This window comes from Panthera uncia (genome assembly GCF_023721935.1).
Source record: "Panthera uncia isolate 11264 chromosome C1 unlocalized genomic scaffold, Puncia_PCG_1.0 HiC_scaffold_4, whole genome shotgun sequence".
NCBI classification, from domain to species: domain Eukaryota; kingdom Metazoa; phylum Chordata; class Mammalia; order Carnivora; family Felidae; genus Panthera; species Panthera uncia.
In genome coordinates, this window is record NW_026057585.1 from 64,164,385 (window position 1) to 64,185,129 (window position 20,745).

General features: G+C 36.8%; 1 protein-coding gene and 1 pseudogene across 4 annotated transcripts in view; both read left to right on the plus strand.

Moving 5' to 3' along the window:
- Positions 1 to 20,745, plus strand: part of EPS15 (epidermal growth factor receptor pathway substrate 15) — a 157,390-nt gene that overhangs the window by 77,208 nt on the left and 59,437 nt on the right. For all 4 annotated transcript variants that reach the window (XM_049617203.1, XM_049617205.1, XM_049617204.1 and 1 more), the window contains one exon: positions 16,474 to 16,546. In XM_049617203.1, the coding sequence (XP_049473160.1) occupies positions 16,474 to 16,546 (73 nt within the window). The remainder of the gene's footprint in view (positions 1 to 16,473; positions 16,547 to 20,745) is intronic.
- On the plus strand, positions 2 to 11,131 carry LOC125912626 (calmodulin-like; annotated as a pseudogene).

Sequence of the window (20,745 nt, forward strand, 5' to 3'; positions counted from 1 at the left end):
TAAAGTAAAATTCAAGTTGACTGTATAAACATATACACACACACTTTTCTGTTTCTAATTTGTATCTTGGTAAATGCTACTTTATTTAATCGTTCTTGAATTGGGAATCTGTCAAATTTGTTGGGTTTTAGGTTGTAGTCACATTGTATAAATGTGTAAAACACTTATACATGATTTGGCATTTGTGAACATATTTTTCCTAGGCTTTTATTTTAGATAAGATCTGCAGTGTAGGCAAACTTCCATCATCTGTCAACTCCAGTAATGTCATAATGAAACTCATCAACCCATACTAAAATTATGGTTGCTAAAACTCACTTTTGTAAATGGTTGTATTAGGTCACTATATCACCACTCTGCAAGATAGTGCATTATAAATCTTGGTTTTTGTTATTGTAACATTTTTTTCTGTGCCATAGTACTGCTCTTCAGCCTTTAAATTGTTTATTAATGTATCAGGATGTGATGAGTATAACTATAAAACAGGAAAAAATTTAAACAAATTTTGTTTATGGCTTTTACTAAATTGCTATTTGACAAAAGATTAGCCCCTTCTTATTTGTTGGTTTTTAGATGAAGATATTTAATTTTAGTGCAGGGCCCAAACCTGCAAATAAACAATACATAATATGGAATTGTAATGAGTATATAATGAATATGGTGCTTTACAAATTTATTTTTCCCCTCTCAATGATAGTTATAATGCATACTTGTAAACATTTGGAAAATACAGAAAAGGATAATGAAAAGACTGTATGTTCCTTAGAATAATATTTTGTTTTGAGCATTGAAAATCAAAGTAGATAAGAAAAGCTGTATATAACCCAAAGAGTTAGTTGGGTAAAGAATGTTCTTTGTTATTAGTCAGAAAATGAGACATTTCCATGTCTGGTTCACAAAGTTGTTTCTAGTTGAAAATATAAGACATTGAGAGCTCGAGGCAGGATGTCTTTTGTCATTAAAAAAATTTTTTTAATATAATTCCTTCAACTTTTTCTATATAGGTATTTAATTGTGTCAATCAGATTAAATTAGCATGATATTTTTAACTTCAAGAAGGAAAAGCAATAGTTGTAATGTCAGGGCAGTGGTGCTTGGAGCCTCGCGGGCACAGTGCCATTACTTGGAGTCTGTGGAGGCAGCGACATAGTGCTAACTGTGCACTGAGCCTAAGCAGCAGCAGCAGAAGCAGAAGCAGAGGCGTCCCCACCAACCCTTCCAGCCCCTGTGCTGGTGCTGCCACCCTTGCTCCCTCTGTTCTTCCTCCCTTCGTTTATATCATGGCTGATCAACGGACTGAAGAACAGATTGCTGAGTCCAAGGAAGCTTTCTCCCTGTTTGACAAAGATGGTGATTGGCACCATCACAACAGAGGAACTTGGAACTGTCAGAAGGTCACTGGGCCAGAACCCAACAGAAGCCACATTGCAGAACATGATCAAAAAGGTGGAGGCTGACGGTAATGGCACCATTTTTTACTATGATGGCTAGAGAAATGAAAGATACAGACAGTGAAGAAGAAACTGGTGAGGCATTACAAGTCTTTGACAAGAATAGCATTGGTTATATCCATGTGGCAGAACTGTGTCATGTTGTTACAAACTTGGGAGAAAAACTAACGGATGAAGAAGTGGATGAGATGATCAGAGAAGCAGATATTGTTGGAGATGGACAAGTAAACTATGAAAAATTCGTACAGATAATGACCGCAAGATGAAGACCTACTTTCAATTCCTTCTCCCCACCCTTCCCCAGAAGAATGAAATAGAATCTTTTACTTACCTCTTGGGAAAACAAAAAACAAAAAAACAAGCTTATTTACTCCTTCTGTTTTCTATATAACAAAACCTTCAAAAGTACCTCATGTCCACACACACAGAATCTTCATGTATTGCCTGGTGGTCCTGTCCCCTAAAGATCAAGCTACACAGTAGTTTTATAATATAAATACTTGTACTACATTAATGATAAGGAAGCACTTAGTGGACTCCTTGCAGTTCCACTGCTAATGATTAATGTGCTGCTTGGGCTGGCCAGTTTTTCATGCGTACGACTTGACAGTGGAGCACAGTCAGGCATTTGTATTGAAAATGAAAAATGAAAAAACAAATTTAAAAACCTGTTCAGATGGATTCAAGTTCAGTTTGTGAGTATAAATTGTCATAACTGGTTTATTCAAAACTAACAGTTAAAATTGGTTTATGTCAGCATGCTGTGCAGAAAAATGGGTGAAGGATAAACTGTTTAGTTGTAGCTTCACTTAGCAGGATGGTCCTCTTGTACTTCCATGTGCCCTGACCCATGGTGACGATGATACACATCCTGATGGCATGCTATGCATATTGATTTAGTGTTATCCACATTGTACTAGAGGTGTCACCGTTCACACAAATTTTTAAAAAGAAACCTTTACTGAGGGAGCATCTTTGAACTGTTTTTAAAACCTTCTGAACCATGACTTGGAGTCAGCAGAGTAGGCTGTAACTGCAGACTTCAGCACAAGCATCAACAGCTGTTTAAGTAATTAAACTTCGTGTCTGTTCCAAGTTGTAAATGTTAGTCTTTTTTTTTTCCAATAAAAAGACCATTAACGTAAAAAGAAATAGTTGTAATACCATAATCTTTTCAAGTATCTGTATCTCCCACCTGAGCCCAAGACCTATATTTTCATTTGCCTACTAGAGAATGTCCAGTAGCACATGACTTCCTAATCTTCCCCTGACCACTATCCTTGTCTTGTTTATTTGCCTTTCTCAGTGACATCACCATTTATCTAGTCACTCAGGCTAGAAATCTGAGATTTTTCTTCCTCTTTTTTCTTCTGTCTTTGAAATGTTTCCTGAAATCACTCCTACCTTTCTGTCTCCTTTGCCTGGTCACCTCCTCCTGATCTTTCAAATCCCATCTTAGACATCACTTCTTCTGGAAGAGGGGGCCTTCTCTGACTTGTTTACCTTCCAGCCCTCATACTTACCAAATCTTACATAGTTTTAATATTTATAGTAGTCATAGCATTTACCATACTTTATTATAATTGTCTGTTTTATTTGGATCTCTCAATAGCCTATGTACTCTTTTTTGAGAGAGAGAGAGAGAGGGCGCAAGTGAGTGAGGGGCAAAGAGAGAGAAGTGGGGCACAAGCTCACCTGAACCAGGGCTTCAGCTCACCCGATGTGGGACTTGAACTCATGAACAGTGAGATCATGACTTGAGCCAAAGTCAGATGCTTAACACCTGAGCCACCCAGGCACCCTAGACTTTGTACTTTTAAACATAAAGACTATTTGCTTGTTCACTGTTCTATCCCTAATGCTTAGCTTATATAACAGATGAGAAAATAATTTTCAGTATTGTTGAAATCTGTCCTGGCTGTACTATTGCTTCTGTCTTAGTTTTCCTAACCCTTAATCTCTTCTCTGGATTACTATTGTAACCTCTTAATTGATTCTGTGCTTTGAGTCTCTCCTTCCTTCCTTTGCACCTCCAACTGATGTACAAAATACAACTCAGATCTCTGAGTGACTTCTTATCCCCAGCTGGATTCAGCTCACTTTTCTGAATATGGTTTAAAAGCTCTTATTTCAGGTGCACCTCGGTGGCTCATTTGGTTAAACATCTGACTGTCAGCAGAGAGCCCACTTCGGATCCTCTGTCTCCCTCTCTCTTTGCCCCACCCCCCCGCCAAATAAATAAACTTTAAAAAATAAAAAGCTCCTGGGGCGCCTGGGTGGCTCAGTCAGTTGAGTGTCAAACTTCGGCTCAGGTCATGGTCTCGCAGTTTGTGAGTTCGAGCCCCGCCTCCGGCTCTGTGCTGTAGCTCAGAGCCTGGAGCCTGCTTCGGATTCTGTGTCTCCCTCTCTCTGCCCCTTCCCCGCTCATGCTCTGTCTCTCTCTGTCTCTCAAAGGTGAATAAACGTTAATAAAAAATTAAAAAGCTCCTTTTTCATGTTTTCCTTTGGTATCCTGACCATTCTTTTGTCTTAGCCACCTCCCAGAGTAAAGTAGAATCCTTTTCTTTGACACCATCAACATCCTTGAGAGCAGACACTATGTGTTTGCTCGTGTACTTTCAATGTTGAGCATAGTGCTCTACATTTTGGTTTCATTCCTCTTCTCCAGTCATGTGGTGGGTGGACCTCTCATGTCAACATGCCACACATTTTTATTCTTCTGTGCCTCTCATCCAGTTGTTCCCCTTTGCCTGAGCACAGCTTTTACCTTGTAAACTTTAACTTATGCTTCAAGACCCAGCTTAAATATCATCTGCTTTGTCAAACCACTAAAATCTTGATTGCTGATTGCTTTGTTTCCCTTTCTACTTCTAGAAACTTTATTCCTTTGTAATAATACTCACCATATTTTATTGTGGTCCTTTTGTTCCCCCTCCTTAATTTGAACTCCTTCAGGGCAGGGGCTATGTCCTATTTACTTGGATAGGTCTAGAAGTTAAGGCGCACAGTATCTGATACAACAAAATCTCATTATAGGTTAGCAGGTTGAATGAATAAATCAAAGTATGTTATAAATATTAGAATATTTCCCAGACTTAATTCCTGCCAAGTTTATGACAGACTAGGAGCCATATATTAAAGGATGAAAGGGCAAAAGATATGAATAATAGCTTATTTTGAAGACTGTAGAAGAGGATTTTACAGATAAAAGGATCTTTAATCCTCACAGGGGCATTAGGTTATTGGGCTGTTGTTTCATATTTTGACAACCTGTTTTTGTGTCAGGGATTTCCTTTGAGAGTCCAATGAAGGTTTTTAGATTCTATCCCCTGCCCCCCAAAGAACATATGTATCCATGTATACCATTTTGCATTTATTTCAGGAGTTCCCAGACACTTGAAAACTATCCATGAATCCATTTTTAAGAACCCTTGCTCTGAAAGTAAAGTGTCTCAAATAGAGAAGTTCTTGACAGTGAAAAATCAAAACTTGCTTCAGTCACTAAGATAGCGTGGCGGTGGTGAATTGTGCTGAGGCAGGAGTTAATATTTATTTGCCTTCTGTCAGCTTCTACTTCCTTCCTGTCTCTGTCCTTTTAGCAAGAACATCAGGAAATAAAAGCTACATCCTGTCAGGCCAGTTTGTTATCCTGGTTTTGGACCAGTAAGCAAGATAGGTAATTACGATGATAGTCATTATGTATTGTGTTATGCTTGCTTTATGTAATTTCTCTAATTCAGTTCTTGCAATATCACTAGCAGGTAAGTAGTTTTATCCTGATTTTTCAGATGAAGAATACATGAGTCTTCTTTTCTAGGAAGGTTTCCTTGATATCTACCTCAGCTTGGAGAGCATTCAATTTCCTTTTCTCAGAACACTTATAATACTGAATTATATTTCTTTCTCCAGTAGATTGTGAACTATGTGTGATAGCAGAGACTGTCTCTTATTTCTAATGAGGCAACATAGTATATTACTTCAGAGCATGGCTTTCTAACTAGATTGTGTAGTTTGACATGTGACATGACTTAGCCGAGTAACTTAGTTGTCTGTGCCTCAGTTTCTTCATCTGTGAAATGGAAATGTGACCAATACCATGTAAAATGCTTAATATCTTTCTTGAAATGTGATAAATTCTCAGTACATGTTCATAGTTGTCATCATCATCATCATCATCCCCAATTCCCAGCTCAGCACTTAAAGCACAACATTTACTGAATAGGTGCTCAGCAAACATTGGTTGGAGTAGCTGAATGAACATTCTCATTCCCTGGTTGAAGAGAGACTGGAACTTTGTAGTCAGGTAGCCAGAATCCATGTTCCTAAATATATAGATCTCTAACTCAGTCATATTAAAGAATTGATTTTTTAAAAATCTATTTAAGGCAGGGGCACCTGGGTGGCTCGGTCAGTTGGGCGTCCGACTTCGGCTCAGGTCATGATTTTGCGGCTCGTGGGTTTGAGCCCCGCATCGGGTTCTCTGCTGACAGCTCAGAGCCTGGAGCCTGTTTTGGATTCTGTGTCTCCCTGTCTCTCTGTCCCTCCCCCACTCATGCTCTGTTTCTGTCTCAAGAATAAATAAAATATTAAAAAAACCTATTTAAGGCAGTGTTAGCATACAGTTTGAATTATTTATTTATTTAAATATTTATTTTTGAGAGCCAGACAGAGTGTGAGTGGGGGAGGGGCAGAGAGAGGGAGACACAAAATCCAAAGCAGGCTCCAGGCTCTGAGCTTTCAGCACAGAGCCCGATGCAGGGCTTGAACTCCCCAACCGTGAGATCATGACCTGAGCCAAAGTCAGACACTTAACCAACTGAGCCACCCAGGTGTCCCCAGTTTGAATTTTTTTTAAAAAAATTATGCTTTTGGTTTAGTTAAGTTCAAATACCATTAGGAACCATTAGCTCTGAAGAGAGCATTGCTTATACTATTGTATCTGGAGCTCTTTTGCTTATATGATCCAACCTGGCCTGTTTCTGACCCTGTAAAGATTTGTGGTACTCCTTGATCTCAATTGTGATTACCTCAGCAATGGTGTTACTGATAGAATGACTGAAGCTTTAGGTTATAGTGTGCTTTTGTTTGGTAATAAGGAGTCAGTCTAATTAATTTTCACACAAAGTGCATGGCTCAGTATTTAAAACCTTTATTTAGGGAGACTTCCCTTATTTGAAACCCTCCCTGATAAAGTTTGAGTCTGTACTGTCTATCTAATACAGCCACATGTGGCTACTGAGCACTTGAAATATAGCTAATCCAAATTAAGATGTGCTATTAGTGTGAAATGTACTGGATTTCAAAAAGGAATGTAAATATTTTGGCTATATTGGCTTAAATAAAATGTATTATAATAAATTTTACTTGTTTCTTTTTACTTCTTAAAATATAGAGCATTTAAAATTACATATGTGACTTTCATTGTATTTCTTTTGGATCTGGTCTCAATCAGTTGTAGTCTGTAGAAATTACATTTGCTTGTGTTATTTTGTGGCACTGGTAGCTTATTAAGGGGTTCTTCCCTGGTTTAAGAAAGCAGTAATTTTTTTTTAGTTTATTTATTTTGAGGGGCGCTGGGTGGCTCCATCTGTTAAGCATCTGACTTTGGTTCAGGTCATGATCTCATGGTTTGTGGGTTTGAGCCCCGTGTCAAGCTCCATGCTGACAGCTCAGAGCCTGAAGCCTCCTTTGGATTCTGTGTCTTCTCTCTCTGTCCCTTCTCTGTTCCCACTCTTTTCTCTCTCTTTCAAGATAAATAAACATTTTAGAGAAAGCTTATTAATTTTGAGAGAGAAAGAGAGAGAGTATATGCATGTGAACAGGGGAGGGACAGAGAGAGAGGGACAGAGAGAATCCCAAGCAGGCTCTGCACTGTCAGCGCAGAGCACAATGCAGGGCTTGATCTCATGAACTACCGAGATCATGACCTGAGCTGAAATCAAGAGTTGGATGCTTAACTAACTGAGCCACCCAGGTGCCTCAAGAGAGCAATAATTTTTAAGATGTGTTAACAGTCTGTCTTTGGGAAACAAAAGTATCTACTAAGAAGTTTCAGTTCCTGAAGGATTTAGAAATGAGTCTCTACCCATCTATTTAAGTTCTAACTGGCATACTCTGGATGCTTGATTGAAACTTTCAAAAAGCCAGTAAATGTACCTTTATACTAGTAAATCATATAATGGTAATAATAATAAATAAATAAAGGCAGCTGACATTTATTAAGCACTTATTGTGTGCTGGCGTTGTGCTGAAGTCTTTCTAGATGTAATATAAATTAGTCCTTATCAACTTCAATATTTTGCTTATTAAACATTTTTTAATGTTTATTTATTTTTGAGACAGAGAGAGAGAGCATGAGGTGGGGAGGAGCAGAGAAAGAGGAGACACAGAATCTGAAGCAGGCTCCAGGCTCCAAGCTGTCAGCACACAGCCCAACACGGGGCTTGATCTCACAGACTGTGAGATCATGACCTGAGCCAAAGTCAGATGCTTAACTGACTGAGCCACCCAGGCGCCCCTCCTTATTTTATAATTAGGAAAACTAAGGCCTTGTTTTACATTTTTTTCTTTTACTATTTCCGTCTCCTTTTGTCTTGTCAGATAAGTAGAATAAATTAATTATTTGGGGTTTGCAAAATAAGCTTTTATTTCTCCTTTAAAAAAAAAATTGAACCATCACATGTTGGATTCTGCCACTGACGAGGCAGTGGTCATGTGAGCCACACTCCAAAGTTTGTGTTTTTCCTGGTTCTAGCTAGGCTTTCTTTTCAGTAATTTATCTTTGTGAATATCTTCTCTAATTTATTTTTCAAAAGTAAAACTCATTAAAACAGCCTCTCAGAATTAATTTAGTTATTCCCATAATACCTATAGCATTTGTCTTACAGTTTTATAATTAATGGTTATGTTTGTTTCCCCAGCAAGCTATAGGTAGGGGCCTAACTTTAATCCTTGTTTAGCATGTAGTAGATATTCAATAACTGTTGAATGAATGAAGTAATATATAGTCATATAGAGATTGTATATTTAAGGCAACTTGTAGAGAAATTAAATACTTAAGGTACAAATTAATGTCTTTACTCCAAAACTTTAACTCAAGTTTTTATCAACTCACTGTGAGTTCTTGGAGTGAAATGCTGTCTGACTTTCAGACTGGTTTGAATTAGAAGTCAAGACTTTCTCCTCAACTGTCTATAATTGTTACTCTACTCTAACTCAAGATTTCTGGCAGTTCTCAAGATAAGCAGCGTCAGAGTGTTCTATTACCTTTCTAGCAATTGTCATCAGTTTTCTGAGCAATAAGAGTCTCTATTTCCTCTCCTCTTCTTCAGAACAGAGGCCAGCAGAGAAGGAAGAGCTATGTGGTAAATGCCATTTGGAGTTCAAAAAAGCTCAGCTCAGAAACCTTTAAGGACTCCCCTTGCCTCTATATTAAAAGTCTGTCTTACGTAGTACTGAAGTTCTTTTATAATCTTACCTTGATCTTCCATTCCAGGTTTATTTATTTACCACCCTGAACCCTTCATCCTAGATAAGTTAGTCTACTATCTAGAATTTTCTCACCTCTGCGCTTTCTTTTTTTTTCTTTATTTTTTATTGTGATAAAATATACATGGCACAAAGTTTACTATTTTAGCCATTTTTTTTAAGTTTATTTATTTTGAGAGAGAGAGAGAGAGAGAGAGCAAGCATGAGCAGGAGAGAAGGAGGTCTGGAGAGAGAGGGGAAAGAGAGAATCCCAAGCAGGCTCAGCGCTGTCAGTGCAGAGACCAATCATTGCAGGTCTCACACCCATTTTAGCCATTTTTAAGCATATAATACGGTGGCATTAGGTGCATTCATGTTCTTGTACAACTATCACCACTATTCATCTGCAGAACTTTTTCATCATCCCAAACTGAATGATTTAATTGGACTTGATGGCAACTTAACTTTAATGACATATAAAATTCTATTCCTATAAGCTCTATTCTCTCCATTTTATGTTATTGATGTCATAAATCACATCTTTATACATTATGTATATGCTCTCAGATTTATTATTTTTTACACATTGTCTTTTAAATTCTGTAGAAAATATAAAGGGGAGTTGCAAACCAAAATTAAACTAATAATGGGTTTTGTTCTGGTCCATGTATTTACCTTCACTGGAGATTTTTGTATTTTCATATGGCTTCCAGTTACATTTAGTAGCATCCTTTCCTTTCAACCTGAAGTACTCACTTTAGCATTCCTTGTACCAATGGTGAGGAAGTCCTCAGCCATTGTTTATCTGGAAATATCTGAACTTTGCTTTCATTTTGGAAGGCCAGTTTTACCAGATAGTGTTTTTAGTTAACAGTTTGTTTCTTTGTTTTTCTTTTAGCATTTGTGTATGTCATTCCATGGCCTTTTGGCCTTCAAGGTTTCTGCTGAGAAATCTACTGATAATCTTATTGAGGATCCTTTGTATGTGACAGGTCTTTCTTACTGCTTTCAAGATTCTGTCTTTAAGCAGTTTTATTATAATGTATCTCAGTGTGGGTTTCTGGGTTTTCCTGCTTGGAGTTTGTTGAACTTCTTGGATTGTAGATTGGTGTATTTTATCAAATTTAGGAAGATTTCTTCTTAGTCTTCTTTGCTCTTAGTCTGCCATTTTGCTGATATCCCATGTGTTTTCTCGCATAAGCTCTCTTTCCTTTTGAAATACCATTTTTCTATCTAATACTCATTGTTTCCTTCAAAGCTTAGCTGAAGTCTCACCTCCTTCACAAAGCATTCCCAGGCTGGAGTAATTTCTGTTGATATACATAGCACTTAGTATCTGCACAGCTTATTTTGCAGTTAATGATCTGCCTTCACTGATTGATTAAGCAAGCCATTTCTGACCCTCTCCAAGGACAGTCATGTGCCTACCTTCTGTGTTCCCACAACACCTTGTGCTTGCCTGTTCTAGCACCGAGTACACTGCATCGTGACTTTCTTTTTATATTTTTCTGCCAAATCCCTCACATACACTGCTAATGGCAAGTACCTATCTCATTGTTTTTTGTATCATTAAAGTTTAGCACGGTGACAGTATGTAGTAAGTAGGGTTCAGTGTTTGTTGAATCAGTAGATAGGTCTTAAAGTTGCATAGGGAGTTTTGTTATGTATATTCTTTTTCACTCCTTGCAACAACTCCTACATGCGTTATATAAGGTAGATATTATATTCAATTTATTTTGAGGAATTGGCTTACACAGTTGTGGAAGCTGGCAAATCTGACAGGACAATCCGGTAGGTTAGAGACTCTGGGAAGAGTTAATGTTGCAGCCCAAGCCCAAAAACAGTTTGGAGATAGAATTCTCTCTTCCTTTGGGGAACCTCAGTTTTTTTTCTTTTAAGGACTTAAACTGATTGGGTGAGGCCCACCCATACTGTGGTGAGTAATTTACTCAAAGTCTACCTTCTTAAATATTAATTTCACCTAAAAAAAAAAAAATCTCTATAGTAACTGCCAGACTGGTATTTAACCAAATACCTGGGTACCATGGCCTAGCCAAGTTAATGCATAAAATTAACCATCACAAGGGGTAAAAGGACCCAGAGCCTGAACCCTACCGGGAAATCTCTACCTGCCTTTCACCTCAGCTTTTTTATGTAAAAACTTTATTACTCATTAGGCAGGGACAACAAATGTCCCCAGCTCCTGGACTCACATTTGCCCACCTTCATCATTTCACAGGAATACTTTTTCCTAAGAATGAATGAGATAATCCATGTAAAGTGCTTATCACATAACATCTATCATGTAGTAAAGGTTTAATAAATGGTAGTTTTCATAATTAGTAATATAGTAGTAGTAGTATAGCAGTAGTTATTGTTGTTGTAAAGGTAGTACTCGTAGATACAGTAGTGGCAATAATAATTTTCTAATGAATTTTTATTTTATTTATTTATTTTTAAAGTTTATTTTGAAAAAGAGCATATGTGGGGGGGGGGGGCAGAGATAGAGGGAAAGAGAGAGAATCCCAAGCAGGCTCCATGCTGTCAGTACAGAGCCCAATGCTCAGGGCTCAAACTCCCAAACCATGAGTATGACCTGAGCTGAAATCAGGAGTCCAACACTTAACCAACTGAGCCACCCTGGCACCCCTACCATAGTTTTCTATTAGTTCCAAATGAAGGCATCCTAAATAAAGATCCTGACTGCCTTGTCTTTGGTCATGGGCCTGTTCTTGAATAATCCCTGTGATGGTGAGCTGGTGTACTGTGACTGGTTAAGCTTTGGTCAGGAGCCAATCCCTGGCCACAATCCCTGGCCAATCATTGCTCAGAGAGGTTGAATCTGTAAAGAGGTGGCCTTGTCTACTTGAACTGTATGGGCAGAAAGGTGATAGTTGAGGGAGAAAGAGAGGAACAGTCTCCTAAAAGAAAGATTGCTGGGTCCTAGGAGAAGGGAAGGTCAGCCAGAACAAATAGTTGTTACTACAGTGATTTAAGTACGGTGCCATGTGATAGAGCCAGTATTTGAATTCTGGACTATTTAATGCCAAATCTTTTGCTTTGAAAACCATATAATGAGTTTCTAAAAGTAGAGATAGTTATTTGAATATTAGGCAAGATTTAGGGGGCAGAAATTTCTGTGATTACATTACATATTCTATACATTAGATCAGTGTTTTCTTTTCTTTTTTTTTTTTTTTTTTTAACGTTTTTATTTTTGAGACAGAGAGAGACAAAGCATGAACGGGGGAGGGTCAGAGAGAGGGAGACACAGAATCGGAAACAGGCTCCAGGCTCTGAGCGGTCAGCACAGAGCCCGACGCGGGGCTCGAACTCACGGACCGCGAGATCATGACCTGAGCCGAAGTTGGCCGCTTAACCGACTGAGCCACCCAGGCGCCCCTAGATCAGTGTTTTCTAAAATCTTTTGCAACCCATAATTCCTTTTAAGAAATTTAAAAATTACTCCGCCAACGTTATTTAAAATTCTAAGTAATGTTAATGTTATCAGTAAAAAAGTGAGCACAGCATAGGCTCAAAGCCTGCTTTTTTCCTAATTACATGATATCTTGTACAATTTACCTTGCAAATCTTAAGATGGTAGAGATATTAGCATCTGCATAATGAAAATTAAGGCTGAGGCTCTGAAAGGTTATATGATAATCAGAGTCAAAAAAAAAAAAAGAAAAACAAAAAACAAAAGCGGTTTCATTGCAGAGCCAGGTTAGAATCTTAGTCTCTGGTTTTTAGTCCTATTTTCTTGTCCTCCATAAGACCTTAAATGCCTTACTGAATAATAGTGTAGTAATGAGAATAGTAACAAGAGTAATGAGAATAGCTTGCTTTTCTGTGTTTTCTTGATAGATTTATTGGCAGTTAAGCTACTTAATAATAAGAGCCCAAAATGTGCCCCAAAATATTTTATTTTCTTATTTTATTTTATTTCATTTCATTTCATTTCATTATCCCATTGTGCAAGTCAGGGAGAGGGGCAGAGAGAGAGTTGGAAAGAATACTGAGCAGGTTCCACATTCAACACCAAGCCTGACACACAGTTCAGTCCCACGACCCTGGGATCATGATCTGAGCTGAAATCAAGAGTCAGACGCTCAACCAACTGAGCCACCCAGGCGCCCCACAAAAAGATTTTTATAAGTAAGTTTCAGGATTGAAAAAGTTACCTTCATGAGTTCTAACTAACTGATTTTTGGTTTCCAACTAGTTTCTGTTCTTTATTGCTTTCTGGTTGGAAGAGAATGGGTATTTATGTTCAGAAAAAAGACATAAAACTGTTTCTGGGAAGGGCTTTGAAGGTGACTTAATCCTGTTTCTCTGACAGTATTGGTATTATATCAAAATTAAGACAGATGGCTCACTCCCTTCTTGCCATTAAACAGAGCCTGGGAAAATGAAAGTGAATTGCATGGACTCAGGTTCCCCGAATTTGCTTGTTCTTGGGAATAGGTTTTGACTACTCTATGTAGGTTTATACAGTTATCCAGGCTTCTGAAAGCTTATCTTGGGCTTTGTTTTTCTTGCTGGTTCACATACTAGTTTCCATCAAATCAGAACCGGCAGCTTTTAGAAACCAGGGAGATATTGGCTTTGGTATTTGTGGATTCTTTAGGATGTGCCAGGATCTTGGGAGTGAATTGGGTCAAAGAGATGATCTAAGATAGAAGGTATGTAGAATCACTTCTTTTCCCTTCTGGAAGTTACTAAGCTGAAGGCTATAGCTTTTCCTGTCATCCAAGATGAGTAGTGCTTTGGGAAAAATGCTCACACACCTATTTTTGAAATATATCTTACATCTGTCTTATCCACATATATTGGTGGGCTCCTTAGGAAACTGCATATAAATATTTTTTTATTGTGGCACTGAATCTTGAAAAGAATTAGGTTATTGAATTAGTACTGTTAAACAGAATGCTTTGTATAGTTGTGCATTCATCACCTGTAGAAAAACAGGTGATGTTACTTGAAAGAAAGGAGAATGTAAAATATATGACCAAGTACCTAAGCACCTTTGTGCACCTGAATATATTTAGGTATTTTTACTTGCCTGAAATGGGAAGGATAGCTATAGAAGTTGAGTCTGTGGAATACCACAGAATAGCAATTTGGCATCCCTGAAATTATAATCTAAGTTAATAAGAAAATTATTTGATCTTTAGTCTAATTTATAGGATAGATTTTCAACTGTGATGGTTTTATAGAAGGTAGTATAACTGATTTTATTTTTTTTTTGAATTTTCTGTTTAGTAATGTATGTTATACTACTTGATTTTGATAATAAAGAAGTTACCATGAGGCCAGAATTTTACTAGATAAAAGTGGATTAAAAAATTTTACTGATCTCAGTACTATGAGAATTAATGCCTTAAGATTCCGTATTTATTATATAGTTTGAAATGATCTTCATGATATGTTTGGAGATATCACCACTGCTATCCTCATTCCCACACCCAAAATTATGAAGAAAAATTTGTACCTTCTAAACTTCTTCCATTTTACCCAAACATAGACTATATTTGCTGGTTAGAGCTGACAGTCCTTTCTAATCTGTTTTCCATTTTGCACCAAGTGAGCTTCTTTTTTTTTGTTTTTTGCTCTCTTTTTCTTCTGTCTTGGCTACATTTTGTCAGCTCACTGCTTTCTTGCAGCCCTGTTTTCCTGCCTGCACACTTGATCTCTGAGCAGACACTGTCAGTAATAGGAGTTAACAGAGAAGCAGAATGGATTGAATACAAACACACACGTTAGTGGGTATATTGCTGGTCTATGATACTGTGTGATGTTTTCTATTTTTGTTACTAGCTACTGTCAGAAACAAGGGGCAGAATTGATACTGACCTTGTGTGGAATGCCTCTGAGAATTTGGGATTGGGGGAGGGGGCTAGTTTTTCATGTGACTTACCTCTGACATGCTGCAGCAGGAATGAAAACACTCTTCTGTTCACATAAGGAGGAAAGAAAAAATTTCCAAAATTGAGCTTGCAGAATATGTGTGGTATATATACTTAGATTTTTTCTTCCTGTGATTTCTATTTTTTAATGTTACCTAAATTTATAAGGGTTAGAAGTGGGGGATGACCTTTGCATAATAAGTAGATTGAGGTATGGGAGGAACAGGCTGCCACAATGATTCGCATGGTAAGGGACTGTTTAAAATCTCCACAACATCGTGACCCACATAGTGAACCATCTGACAAGCGGTTAGTGAGCCATCTCAAGTGTTTAAAAGTAACAGTATACAAACAGCTTTTATTCTTGTGCTTTTTTTTTCTCCCTCACAAATCTTAGGAACATTGTGCCTGTATTTCCAAAAGAGTTGATTTTTTCTGCGTTTAAAATATCACCTCAAATAGGTCAGAAATATAAATGTAGCATTAATATTGACCCTTAGGTATCCCCTCCGGTATAATTTTCCCACTCTTCTTTATGCTACAGCTTAATGGAGCCTGAGCCTACATTTGGGTGATGTCTGGGATGAAACTGAAATACAGTCCTGAAGCTCTAAGGAGAAACTCTGTAGTACTAGTCTGGAGGACTTAGTGAATGCCTCCTCCCTTCTTCATGTGGCCTTCTTTTACCTTTGCACCCACCCCAAAAATGTATTGCTTCAGAATTCTATGGATTTCTCTCTCACTTTGTAGAAAAGAAAAGAAAAAATGAAGGGAGCAAGTCCTTGTGTGTGTGTGATTTCAGTACCAACAGGCAGTTAAACTTATTACATCAAAAGAAATAGCTTTATAGTAATTCTGAATCTAAGGTTGTTTAAGACTGATTCATTAGAAATCTAGCTCTGATGGAAGCATATGAGAATTTAGATAATGGTATTTCAAAGTAGAAGTGGATCCTGGTATGTTTGATCTGAAGAATATAGAAAGAGATAAATGCTCATATGATTCTTTTTTTACTTCGTATACGTTGTTTTATGTATTTGATCAATTGGAATTGATAAGTGGTCCTAAAATAGCTTTTTTAAGCAGAGCGGTATTTCATAGAGCAAATGGCTTGTGTATTGACAGTCTTTTCCATTTTCTCTATGTTGTTTCATTCTAAAATTGGTACACACCAGTGATTTAAGGGGAAATTAACACTTCAATAAATGTCCTTTTCCTTAATATTGTTGGCTATTTCTATTAGCCATTTTCATTTGATTTGACGGTGGTACTTAAGGGTTAAGCTTACAGAGCTGATGCAACCCCTCCTTTTTTTCACCAGCGGTTTTCATTGGACATTATTTCCATAGCAACAGTGAGATCAGTGAAACCTGAGTGTTTCATTGATTATTTTTCTCCTCTTCCTTTTTTAATCTATTCTCTTTTCACCACATTTTAGTGAGAAAGCATTTTTTTTTTTTTACAAACAGAGCTTATATTGATTTCTATTCCATAAATAATTAAAAGAGGGTGGAAAAATCTGCCCTTCGCTTAAAAATTGAATGTTTCACTATGTATTTAAAAAGCGATTCAGGATTAGGAGGATGGATAACCATACCGGCTGTAGCTGATGTTCTCAAATATTCTTGCATTGTTTGCTGGTCTTCTAGGGAAAAGAATAATGTGGAACAGGACCTTAAGGAGAAAGAAGATACTATTAAACAGAGGACAAGCGAGGTTCAGGTAAATGATCTGTAAAATTGAGTATTCTATTTCTGATTTAGGATTCATTTTAAATGTATAGGGTCATTTACTATGTGATGGTTGTGGTATTGATGAGTAGGTCTAGGGAAAACCTGTTATTTATGTAATATAAATATTTGCCTTTTGCAAAATGATTCTTTTTCTCTGAATTCTGGCCTACAAAGATTACACTGCGATGAGAAAGCAGTATTTTTCAGCATAAATTTCTAGTTTTGAAAGTATTTTTAAGATAATATTTGCCTACATATTATATTATTAAAGGTAAGTTTGAATGACTTACGATGTAAATATTATTACACTAATAAAATTAAATGAGTGAGATTGTCATTATCACCACCATCATCATCAAAACGCAAATTGGTTTTTATGAATGTGAAATTTTGTTAGCTAGGAGACCTAGTATTTTTAAAGGGCTGTTTCTCATAATACTGGTAGGATGGGAACTGAAACAATTTAAAATAGCATTTTGTAAGTTAATTAGCCAGGGTATCTTAAACTTTAGCATAAAGAGATTTAATTCATTTTCACTAAGTGCTGTGTTAAGTAGCTTCATTTTACAAATAGAAAAGATAATAAAACCTCAATTTTTGATTAAGAAATGGTACAAAAAGGGGTATTTCAAACATTAAAAATATAGAAAATTTGGCAGTGTTGCATTTAGAGCAGTAAACAATGCATGTGACCACTGTTTCTTGAATGCTATACCAGTGCATACAGGAGGTCGGACATAGAAGCACTGTTATCAGTTGCCAGTAAGAGAGCTCATGGATGGGCCTTTTAAAACATGTTACTTATATGTTGGATTTCCCTGTTTGTGCTGATAGTTGACAATGGATGAAAGCTCTAAATTAGTAGATCCATTGTTTTGTTTTGATGTAGGACATACACCAGAGATTGTCTATCAGATGGACTATGCCTGGGTGGGAAGAATGATTTACTGAGATATTGAGGAAGAAGCCAAAGAGACTTCTTGTTACAAGTTTGTTATTTTATTAGATTACTACGTTTACTATATATATGGAAATTTTCCTAAAGGTGATGGAAAAGTCAAGAGGTCATTACTAATATATTTCCCTTTGTGATACTGAAATGAGGGGTAGTTACTTCAATTACGTTATTTTTGTGCAGTTTTTGAGCTTCTTAGGAAATGCAAAAGAGTCACAGACTTTAAGCAGTTCTTGCTGAAAATAACTTAAGAATAGAAGATAAAATAATCTATGTTTCCTCAATCTGAAGAGATAGATATAGTTACTGATATAATACTGGACAGCTTCTAAATTTAGCCAGATGGTATTTCAAAGTACAAAGGTTTTTGCAGTAGGCAATATCTTGTTATTAGTGTACATCTACTTGTTGGTTTTTCCCTATTGCGTCTTTTGAAGAGGTGAGTTTTTAAAAGGCTGGTTTGGAGCAACACTAGAATTTATATTGTTCCTTTTAGGCTAAGTGGGCTATCCTTGAATATTTGATTTCTTACCATTTGAGAAGTTTTGTTATCAGTCAAAATTTCTTCATGATTTCTTTGTTCTTTTTCACTTAGAAATTATGGTAAGGTATATGTTAAATCGTAAGCTTTGCTAAATCCAAAATGTCTTATTGGCAGGAGTCTAAATTATTTGATTTTTCTGATCAGGTGCTGTAAATAAAAGGCATCTTGGAGCATGCTTAGTACAGATGAAGTTGTAATGTTTGAACATAAGTTCATTGAAAAAAGAACATTGGATTAAAGCTTTATATTAGATTTATTATTCATTCTACCCCTAAACAGGTATCTCTGTATTATCATGGTAATGAAACACTAAATTAAGAATGACATGGATAAATGACATCTACATGTAATTAAAACTTTTCATTTTAGTGATTATTTTCAATTTTCTGAAGTACAAGACAGCTTACAAGAACTGATAATAAGTAGATTTCATTGTCTGTTGGTTAACTCTGATTTATACATTAATGAAGCACAGACTAAGGAATAAGATGGATAATTAAAATCTGTAAGTAATCCCAAGTCCTAGTGCTTTATTTTCTAATTTCTCTGGCAAAAGGCAATTAGCTAGAGTTATTAATTAATAGCAAAATTAAAGAACTTCACTGCTTTCTTTTTTTTTTAATTTTTTAATGTTTATTTATTTTAGAGAGAGAGAAACAGAGCGTGAGTGGGGGAGGGGCAGAGAGAGAGGGAGACACAGAATCTGAAGCAGGCTCCAGGCTCTGAGCTGTCAGCACAGAGCCTCGTGAACTGTGAGATCGTGACCTGAGCCTTAGTCGGACACTGAACCAACTGAGCCCCCCAGGTGCCCCTGAACTTCACTGCTTTCTGATCCCACTTTCTAATGTAGGCACTAATGAGAAATGTCAAAATGAAGCTATCAGGAGGAAAGTAAGGGAATTTTGACCAATCAGTGAATGTCTGCCCAATCCAAACTTGATTGCTTTTCTCCATATTTATAAAGTCATAGATAGTAATTATATGAGCTCATATCTCAAGCACAGAAACCAAATTTACATGTGACCAAAGTGCAAAAGACTAGTTCTTTTTTGTTTTGCAGCTCTGTAGTCTTCCTAATACAGGTAAATTATAAAATCTGCTATGTAATTAATTTATAAATTTTTGTTTCCTGTCTATAGTCCTATGAACTACCATCTTGAAAACTTTCAGCTCAAGACTTTTTTCTTGAAAACCAAAGCAGCAATTAACTTCAAATTTTATTTCCTGAAATGATCACTGTTAACACATATGATAAACCAGCAGTCTTTCTAGTTTATCAAGTTCTAGGGAGAAATTAGACCCAAAGTAACCCAATAGGAAAAAGTTATAAAAGGCCATTCTATCTTAAATGTATATGGTTTGGGCTTTTGTTTGTTTGTTAAGGGGAGAAAGCAGACCCACATTCTTTCCTACCTTAAACTGCCTACATACAATTTTATTAAAATTTTTCTTCTGAGTAAACAAATTAGGAATGCCCTGTCATGTGTGCTTTCTTCAGTGTTGCATAGAAGTTTGTAGAAATAACCTGGTATCAGACAAACTTGAATTCAGTTTTTGATTCTGGCTCTTCATAGGTTTGTAAGTAAGTGATTTAATCACTACATATTAGTTTTCTATTCTGTAACATGGGGTAATAAAAATACCAAACACTTAAAGTTGCTGTAGGAATAAAATGAAATGATGCAGTTACGGGGCCTCACAGAGTGATTGGTACCAGGTAAAATTTCAGTAAATGTTCTGATTAGTAGTAGTATTCTATACCCTACTGTCATCTCCTTATTATCTATCCCTCCTTTATTGTCAAGCTCTTTCTCCTCTGACTCCTATGTTTATTTAGGGCTATCTGCACACAGGACTCACCAATTTGAAAATACCTTGTTTTTGTTGTTTTTGTTTTTTTCTGCAATTGCTGCCACTTTAGCTACCAACCTGGTTTCATTCCTTTCCTTCCTTCCTTCCTTCCTTCCTTCCTTCCTTCCTTCCTTCCTTCTTTCCTTCCTTTTCTTTGTGTGGCCATTTTTTCCCTCTTTCTAGCCTTTCAGTAATCCTGTTTAGTATGCTGTTTACCTGTACCAGTGTGCTTTAATTTTTCTTCCCAGAACTGAGAATAATCATATGACCCAATCTATTGGCCTTTCCTTCATTGGTTCCTGCTTTCTTGAATTGTGCTCTCTGAGATATTCTCCTGCCTCACTGACCCCTTCCTTTCTGTTGCCTTTGCGGAGATTGACTGATACATATGCTCCCACCTTGTTTCCTTCCTTTTCCATGCTGCCTATCATCCATATGCTGGTGACTCCCAAATATTTATCAAGCTCTCTGCTCTCCAGCTTCACATCTCCAGTTAGACATTTTGGTGTTTATCATTTTGAAGTCAGTGTGTCTGAAATGAGTCTCATTTTGTTGAAAAAAAAAATTGGCTTCAATTTTAGACTCTCCTATTTCTATCAGTGTTTTCTTTCTCATTATTGCCACCCTTATTACCTAACATCTGAAATTTTGAAGTCAGATCATAAGTGCTCTTCTTGCCCATCTTCTTCTTGCTTTTCTTCCTAAACCAATTTTAGTATCATGACTCTCAGATGTGAAAATCTTTACTGCTGCCCACTGCCGTGGTTAATGATCGGAGGATGTCGTATCTCATGGGTATATTGGAGGTAGAAAAAAAAAGATGAGATACAAATCCTCC